At 34.7% G+C, this 9260-nt stretch overlaps 3 protein-coding genes across 4 annotated transcripts; all 3 read left to right on the top strand.

Moving 5' to 3' along the window:
• Window positions 1-810: 810 nt before the first annotated feature.
• Window positions 811-4540, top strand: LOC133291196 (protein BOLA2). Its single transcript, XM_061489421.1, has 3 exons — window positions 811-1016; window positions 4073-4095; window positions 4203-4540. Exons 1-3 carry the CDS (start codon window positions 954-956, stop codon window positions 4396-4398), a joined length of 282 nt encoding a protein of 93 aa, XP_061345405.1. The 5' UTR covers window positions 811-953; the 3' UTR covers window positions 4399-4540.
• LOC133291187 (CBL-interacting serine/threonine-protein kinase 20-like) lies at window positions 1023-4062 on the top strand. Its single transcript, XM_061489412.1, has one exon. The coding sequence runs from the start codon at window positions 2425-2427 to the stop codon at window positions 3151-3153; it is 729 nt and encodes a 242-aa protein (XP_061345396.1). The 5' UTR covers window positions 1023-2424; the 3' UTR covers window positions 3154-4062.
• A 1743-nt stretch (window positions 4541-6283) lies between the features above and the next one.
• On the top strand, window positions 6284-9260 carry LOC133291174 (fibrillin protein 5 homolog). 2 transcript variants are annotated; one of them, XM_061489391.1, is made up of 7 exons: window positions 6284-6720; window positions 6833-6948; window positions 7619-7741; window positions 7928-8026; window positions 8127-8171; window positions 8268-8341; window positions 8914-9260. In XM_061489391.1, the coding sequence occupies exons 1-7, from the start codon at window positions 6468-6470 to the stop codon at window positions 8996-8998; spliced, it is 795 nt and encodes a 264-aa protein (XP_061345375.1). In that variant the 5' UTR covers window positions 6284-6467; the 3' UTR covers window positions 8999-9260. The 2 variants fall into 2 exon arrangements, with proteins under 2 accessions (XP_061345375.1, XP_061345384.1); XM_061489400.1 differs by lacking the exon at window positions 7928-8026.

Below are 9260 nucleotides of genomic sequence, written 5' to 3' on the forward strand. Positions count from 1 at the left end.
TCATTATTTCCTTTTCTTCTTTACTTTCTGAAAAAGGTAAATTCCATTCTAGTGGTTCAGCAGCATCTTAGGCACTCGCACTCTGATATTTTTGCTCAATAATTACAGTTTCTAGCATTGTACCCAAAAAAGAATAATTCGCTGTGGCTAGCGACGCGACCACTTGTCGCGTGGTCCCACTCGCATAAATGCACAAACAAGTTACGAAAGGAATATGATTTTTTTTTTGGGAAAGTTGCATGAAAAATGAAACTCTATTCTACTGACTCATTGGAATGCGTGTCACATTTTTTGTTTTTTCTTCTTCTTCTTAAATTAGTGGATCTTATGTAAAAATTGTGTCTGTATAAATCTCAAAATCAATCCTATAACATGACACACATAAACCCCCTCTTTTTTTTTTTTTTAGAATAGGGAAAATTTTAAAGCCTTTAATTTTTCTATAATAAATTATAATTATAAAAACTTAAAAAAAATTATATTCATTCTCAATATAATGTTATTTTGCGTTCAAAAATTATAATTATAAAAAAAATTAATTTTCACCCCAAACAACTTTATTTTTGAAGTCACGTAGATAAACGGAAATATGTATAGTATTACTATTGTACCATTCACTCAGTACATCTATTCAATAAAAGATGAAGAATGATTGTCATTGTTATCTTGTATGAAAAGAAGAAAAAAATATTTTTTTTTATCAAGTGTCACTCTTGCTGAATGACAGCTACAGATATACAGAAGATGATATGGAAGATAACTCATGCGTTCCAAACGAACCCAATTTTAAATTTACAAACGGTGTTGTGTTTTTTTTTATTTATAGGCGTGTCAACAACGCAAAGTGAAGACGCGAATATTTGCCGTATCCGTTCCGTTTATATAAAAGGTGAGAGAGATGAGAAATTGAGGGCAGATAAAGAAGACACAGAAAGCAAATAAAGTAAAGAGAGATGGGAGTGACGAAGGAACAAGTCGAATCATCCTTGAAGACCACACTAAACCCTTCTCATATCGTAAGCCCTTTCTTTCCAATTTTTCTTGTTATAACATGTTTTCATTTTGTTTGATTCAATTTGTCTGCTGCTCAGGTCATCTTATTATTTTCTGATTTTCTCTCCTAAGTCCTAATTAATCTTTATGCAGACTTTTCAGTTGTCCAAATTCATGTCTCTATAAGTTGTGTATTCGGTTGAGGTTTTTCTTTTTTTAAAAAAAAAAACCAAAAGTGCTTTTGATATATTAAGAAAGACTTGTTTGGAAATGTTAAAAGTTTCAGCTTTTAGGAAAATATGATTAGCTTTGTACAGAACCTAAAAGTTTCAGGTTCAGCTTCTAAGCAAGAAATTTGATTTTCGTTGAAATAAAGCTTTATCTCAAAGGGCTCCTGCTTTGACTTTCTTAAGCTACCAGAATTAATCTATTGTAATGTGCAATTTCTTTTGTCATTTCACAGTTTTATACTGCTTTGTTCTTCTCATACTAGGATTGTAAGATTTTTTCTTATTTATTTTGTTTGTGTGATAATACATGCTTCATGGTGCTTCTCCATAATCGGTTGGATGTTTAGATAAAGTATTGGAGTTTTACTCAGTCTAAAATTTCCATGATGCTTCTGCTCATATGCTTTATGGTACTTATAGTAGTTATCTATGAATGTTATACTTATACACACATTACAGACATAAATTTTGGCCTATTTTGACTTTTCACAGTTGGTGCACAAAGTTTGTTCAACCTAACGTGGTTTACTCTTTTATCACTTACACCCCTATTTTTTTTTTTCTTATCAATTATCCCCTTGTGGTTTTTTTCCATCCAAGTCCATCTTTAACACTATTAGTAATTAAACTAACTTTGTCCATTTTACCCCTATTTTACTTGTTAATTAATCTGATATAAAAATTACATAAAAAAGAGAGAGAATTCTCACGTAAAAACATTATGTTCCCTATTGCTATTTTTGTTGGTTGTGATACAACCTGTGATATGCCAGAATGAGAAGGCTGTTCCTCTTTCTGCACTACTCCATGTTGCAATTGCAATTGCTGTGGTTGTTCTCCTTGCCAGGTCCAAACAATGTCCTTAAGTCCATATTCTTCAGCATTCTCTAGTGTCATCCCAAAAATCAGGGAATGCTGAAAGATGTGTTTGATGGTCAAAAACTCCTTCACCGAGGTTAATTAGGTTGCACCTCCATTTGGGCTACCCTTGTTCATCCTTGACAAGATTGGATGTTTAGTCCACTGCCCATATCTACTTTGTGCTCATGTGACTGAGGTGGCTAGAAATCAAAGCCATTGTGTGATTTCAAAACATGATGTTTGTGAAGACGGTTGAGCTTTGAGTTTTTTGAGAACCATTTTCCTGCTTTTGTCCACATAATTGCCTGTACTTGGTACTGTTGATATTAGCATTGGTTTTATGGAACAGAAAGGAAATGTGCCTATGCAAAGATATGAACTAGGGAGATTATTCGGCCAAGGAACCTTTGCAAAGGTTTACCATGCAAGGAACCCTATAACTGGCATGAGTGTGGCCATTAAAGTTATTGATAAAGAGAAGGCTCTGAAAGTAGGGATGATTGATCAGATTAAGCGTGAAATTTCAGTGATGAGACTAATCAGCCATCCACATGTGGTTGAGCTTTATGAGGTAATGGCCAATAAAACCAAAATTTACTTTGTTATGGAGTATGTAAAAGGTGGTGAACTCTTCGCCATCCTATCGAAAGGAAAGCTCAAGCAAGATGATGCTAGGAGATATTTTCAGCAATTGATCAGTGCTGTTGACTACTGCCATAGCAGAGGTGTATGTCACTGCGATTTAAAACCAAAAAATCTTCTATTGGATGAAAATGGATATTTGAAGGTCTCAGATTTTGGGTTAAGTGCTCTTGCTGAGTCTAAGCACCAAGATGGATTACTCCATACTACATGTGGTACCCCAGCCTATGTTGCTCCAGAAGTGATTAACAGAAAGGGTTATGATGGGACCAAAGCTGATATATGGTCATGTGGGGTGATCTTGTATGTTCTATTGATTGGTTTTCTTCCATTTAGATATTCAAATCTGATGGAGATGTGTAAAGAACCTTGGGATACACCACCCCAAAAGCTAGCTCAAGGGATGGGAGTGTCCAAGACCTTATAAAGGCCATATTAGTTGCTCATCCAATCAATGTGGGACTATATATCTCAACACGCCTCCTCACGCAAGAGCCCTTTAGGCTAGAAGCGTGGAAATTGTACAGGCCCATTTTTGGTTTACCTTTTTGTGCTTTTTTTTTTTTAATTTTAATTCCACTTTTTAAAGCAGGGGATGGTGAGGCTCTGATACCATGTAAAGAACCTTGAGATACACCACCTCAAAAGCTAGCTCAAGGGCTGGGAGTGCCCAAGACCTTATAAAGGCCATATTAGTTGCCCATCCAATCAATGTGGGACTATATATCTCAACAAGATGTATAGGAAGATTGGTAAGGCAGAACCAACAAGAATAGTGACTGGCAACATAATGTTTTTACGTGAGAGTCCTCTCTCTTTTTAATGTAACTTATATATAAGATTAATTAACAAGTAATATAGGGGTAAAATGGATAAGTTAATTTAATTACTAACAGTGTTAAAGATGGATTTGGATGGAAAAAAATCACAAGGGGGTAATTGATAACAAAAAAATGGAATAGGGATGTAAGTGAATAAAAGAGTTAAACCGCAAGGGGGTTTATGAACTTTTCCCTAGATTTAACAAAGAGCTTCCCATGTGCGGTGCATAATATGTTAAAAGTGAAACTTTATGCATTAAACGTGAAAATTGGTTAAACTTCACAGGGGTTGTTTATAAAGGGTTTAAGGTGTTTGTCCATTAAATCTAATCCTCCATTTAACGGTTTCACTGTTTACCTAAGTTGATTAATGATGGGAGTTATGTGTAATAAAACAAGCTAAACTTCAGGGGTGTAATCTTCATTTGAACCACCCCCCCCCCCCCGTGGGGCCCCCCCGGCCCCTTTCTCTTTTTACCCTTTTCTCAAACTGTTTGTCCTAATATTTTTGTATTTGTGTTTCAGGAAGTAACTGATACATCTGGAGGGTAAGTTTTTTTTTCCCCCACTAACAGACTTTGTGTCCCTACTTTATAGCACTGTTTACTGCACCCTTTTGTATCTTACAATCTTATAATTCTCATGTGGCTATTAGGTGCGGTGCAAGTTTTGTAGTCGAGATTGTATCAGAACAATTTGAAGGCAAAAGGCTACTGGAGAGGCATCGAATGGTGAATGCTGCCTTAGAGGAGGAAATGAAACAGATTCATGCTCTCTCTGTAAAGAAAGCTTTAACCCCAGAGCAGTGGAAACAACAGCAAGAGTCCAACCAATCAAATTCTGCTGTCTAGAGCATATTTTTAATAGTTATAAATAAGAAATCCATATTCTGTTGCTGACAATGTTTGTGGATTCTAGTTCCAAGTATCTTTACTCCAACTCAAGTTTTTGATTGTACTACTAGAATTTAGTTTAAAAATTTTCTGAGTTTCAGTGTGTGATTTTAAGATGATAGGTGACCCGCTCTACGTATGAACTTCTAAATTATCTATGCTGTTTTGGGTGTTGTTAACTAGAGTGCATCTGGCCGTGCTTGATAGAGATGAAAATTGGAAAAAATGAAGGCAAAGATAAAAGTCAACAATTTAATTTTAATTCTTACCAAGTGCATTCTTTCTATGGAACTTGTTGACTTGCAAAATTTACTTGTCCTTATAATTTTTCTTCTGGTTTCGTTTTTCAGTTGTTGTTACTTAAATTGAAGGACGTTACCGATGAGTTTTATTTCAAGTTCTTTGGGATTATTGCCAGGTCCTGATATCCTGTATTGGAGACATTTGAGGATTAAATTCAACGTCTTCTGCGTTGCAATTTTTCATATTTGTGTCTTCTGCTCATTTCCTTGCAATTGAACTCGGCAGCTTGAGAAATTCTTTCTTTGTATCCTATCTAATCCTCCACATTACGTTTAAACTCAAATGAATTAATGTTCTGAACATGACACTGGTGTTGTATGCGGCGTAAAAGGCCAAAGCCAATTGTGTGCGCTCACTATACGAACAAGACTGCTTTTTGCGAGTTACTTTTAGGAGAAAAATGAAAGGAAGAGAAAGATTTTATTAATTTCTTTTTTTATTTGTGAGTTTAAAAAGTGAGGAGGAATATAGGAATTTTTACAAAACTTTCCAAAATCCTTCTTATTTTTAAAATTAAAGTTTCCCAATTTGAGAGTTTGGAAGGGAGGGAATCCAAAGGCAAGGAATGGAATGGAAAGGAAGGGAAGAAAAAAAAAAGGTATTCCCTTCTCTTTATTTTGGGTGTTGAAATTTTATATTTACCCTCTTATACCTCCAAATTGGAAGAATTTTAATTTTAAGGGATGAGAAGAATTTTGGAGGATTTTACGGAAATCTCTGATTTCCTTCCTCTATTTTTTTAAGGTATTTGCATTTATCATGCAACATGATAACAAAAAGTTTCTTACACACAACATTTTGTGGGGCTTGCATTTCTTGAAGCAAAAAAAAAAAAAAAAACTACGGCACGAAAAACGAATCTCTATAACATAGCACAATCACTTTTCGTACAACATAATTTTTATAAAACCTTTTTTTTAAACTTGTAAACAAGAAAAATGTATAAGTAAATCATTTCCTTCCCTTCCCTCTTTTAGACAGTGACTCCCAAACACAGCCTTAGTTTCACATTTTGTATCGAAAGTTCAAAATGTTTAAAGAGTAAATACCCTCTTTGGTCCTCAGCAAATTTCACGATGCCCCTTTTAGTCCCTAGCAAATAAAAGGTCCCTAAGAAATTCAAAATGAACTTATTTAGTTGAAATCGTGGTCCTTCACAAATTTAAAAAAGATCCATATTAGTCCTCAAAAGGACTAAAATGGGTCCATTTTAAATTTTTTAAAAACCACGATACATCTTTTTATTTGTTAGGGACTAAAACGGGCCTCGTGAAATTTGATACCAAAAAAAAAATATTTACCCACGTTTAAATCAACGGTTGAAAACCACTTCACGTGCAAGCCAACACTATTCCGTGGCACTGAACTTTTTCGTTACGATGTTTCTATGCTCAAAATTTGTGCTCATTGATATTTTCTCCGTTGGGTAATGAGGCTTATGAGGTCAGCAAGTAAGACAACGCATACGGTATCTTCTTATGAACCTCAAGTACTTGGAATGGTAATTCTAAGCCACACATGTCTTGATAGACCTATCCACAACCTTGATTTTAAAAGCATACAAACATGTACACAGTTTCCCTTTGGCCGAATATTTGAGCCTAATAATCAGCAAACGATATAGAGCAACCTCCAGTGCCAGATCATGATCCTCTCGTGTGCTTCATTCTTATGTCTCTCATAGTTTATATTTCAATCCCACGTTATTAAGTCTTGAAGATTTAATGGTCACTAAGCTAGTCCAGCCATCAATGACGGATTCCCATGTTAGTTCTCTGATTTGTAGAACCATGAATATCATGAATCTTCAAAGATTTGTCCCGGCTTCAAGGATAAACACCTCAAGGTTTGGTGAGAGACCATTATGGTTTAGACCCATCACCATCATTAAAGTTGCAGATCACAGCTCTGGCTCAGGCTTAGTTGAGGATGAAACACTTGTTCAAAAGAAAAGAGAGCTTTATCAGGCGGTGGAAGGTATCCCACTTCAATTATTTTCATATCCCTTTATTGTTGTGAGCTTAGCATTGCTTAACAATGTGGAAAGAGTAATCTGATTGAAACGGTTTGCAAATAAACACCTTTCAAGGAATCAAATGGGGGATTTTTGGACTCCCATCTGCCAAGAAATCTGAAATTGAAAGTTTGGTGAAGCAGCTAGAATCTCAGAATCCAACTCCACACCCAACTCTAGAATTGGAGAAGGTAACTTCAATCTTTACTATGCATTTGTCACGGGTCAAGTGTGTGTCGTTTTAAGGAACAGTCACCAAAGTGCCATGTTTGGACAAAAAATTTACCAGACTGCCACGCCAATAGTAAATTTTACCAAAATGCCACGCGACATAATTCGCTACACAGTGTAGCGAACGCACAGAACCAAAAATGCCACATGTCAAATTTTGCAAAATTCGCTACATAGGGTAGCGAATATTGCAAAATTTGACATGTGGCATTTTTGGTTCTGACGTGGCATATTTCGCTACACTGTATAGCGAATTACTTGCATACATAATTCGCTACACTGTGTAGCGAATTATGCCGCGTGGCATTTTGACAAAATTTACTGTTAGCGTGGCAGTTTGGTAAATTTTTTGTCCAAACGTGGCAAAATGGTCAATCTCCCTCGTTTTAAAGAACACACTATGAGTAGTGTATAGTTGTAATATAAAAAGTTACTTTTTTTTTTCTTTCTTCATGTCAATTGAAGTGAATGAGAAGAATTTTTTTTTCTTCATATTATAACTATGTACTAGTACTACACGTAGTAGATAGTATTAAAAATTAAAAGGATACAATCCTTTAAAAGAACAAACCTTTTTCTCATTTGTAATTGGCGTTTTGAGTTTTCCTATTATGTTTATATTATTGGAAGGTGGCTGGGTGTTGGAGGCTTGTTTACAGTACAATCTCAATTTTGGGAGCAAAGAGGACCAAGTTAGGCCTCAGAGAGATTATCTCATTGGATGATTTTTTTCAGACCATTGATATATCAAAGGTACAAAACAAATACTATGGAATTCTCAAATTTTGTATGCTAAGGCCGTTTTTCTTTTGACTTTAGATTTCATTTGATCACATTAAACCTTAGAAGATACAAACTATGCTCAGTTTCCAATACTTTTTAAGTTTATATTTTTATCCACTGAGTTTAAAAGTTTGTGATGTGGATTTCAAAATGGAGAGCAAAGCAGTTAATGTGATCAAGTTCAGTGCAAGGGGTTTGAGTTTGATGTCAGGACAACTTAGTATTGAGGCGTCTTTCAAGATTGCTTCCACAACAGTTAAAAGCTCCACTTCTTGTTTGGTCACTTTATTTCTCTGTAATGTATTATTGTTGCTGCCCAATGACTACCTAATTAGCTAATACTTGAAATTCACAGAGGGTTGACATCAATTTCGAAAACTCCACAATCACTCCTGATCAGGTATGCTACTCATATGTTACACTTTTTTCTAGGCTAATCAGATTTTTCACTCTAATTTTCCATTGTTTAAATTATTTTTCCTCTTTGCATGCACAGTTGATGAATCTGTTTAGGAAAAATTATGATCTTTTGTTGGGCATCTTCAATCCAGAGGGATGGCTGGAAATCACGTATCCTGATTTTTTTGTTTTTAAAGATTCTTTTTCTATTATTTTGTTGGCCTAGTCTTAAGTCTTAGGCATGGTAGTTAAAATCTCGATTTATCACTACGATTTTTTTCCATCAACAAGATTTTACAAATATTTCAAACACTTTTATGTTTTTAAGATTTTTTACCATTTTTTTATGTTACGATTTTACGTTTTATGATTTTTTATCCCCCTTTCGATTTTACATAAAATCTCAATTTTAATTACCTTGGTCCTGAGTGAGGGCAAGTCCGCGGCAACAATAAGATTGCTCCATGTGGCCTTATGACCAAAAGGTTAAAATTTAAATTTAAGAACAACCTCTTTACAAATATACAAAGACGAAGTTATGGATAATCAACCTTCATCTCTATTCACGCAAGTTGAGCAACCGTTATAATCTTAAAGTCTTAACTGATTTTTTATTTTTTCGTGGACGAGCCTAACTTATAACATGGACTGAGCATCATTAAACTGATTGTCTGTCTTTGTTTTTAACACTATACTAATGTTGATGAAAATTGTTGTTGCTTCTTAATTCCATTATCTCATAGATATGTTGATGACAACATGAGAATAGGAAGGGATGACAAAGGTAATATCTTTGTACAGGAAAGATTTGAAGATAGTAACTCGTAATGCTTCCACTTTTATATTCGAGGTTAATTAGCAGGCGAGGCATATTTTTTATCCCAACATTTCTTTGTTTTAAGAATTTTGTTGGCCATGGTTTTAGGAATATGTCAGAATTTTTAAATTTTATATAGAAGTTATGCCAGTAAAAATCTGTCATGTTCTTAAGAAAAGCGAAGAACTACTTAACTATTGTTGTATTCGTATACACTAGTCACCATGAATAGTTTGTATTATATCATAAACTTACAGTGTTGAAATAAAATTT

This window comes from Gastrolobium bilobum, unplaced genomic scaffold (assembly GCF_033153095.1).
Source record: "Gastrolobium bilobum isolate Gb01-03AN ecotype WA unplaced genomic scaffold, APGP_CSIRO_Gbil_v1 utg4377, whole genome shotgun sequence".
Classification (NCBI taxonomy): domain Eukaryota; kingdom Viridiplantae; phylum Streptophyta; class Magnoliopsida; order Fabales; family Fabaceae; genus Gastrolobium; species Gastrolobium bilobum.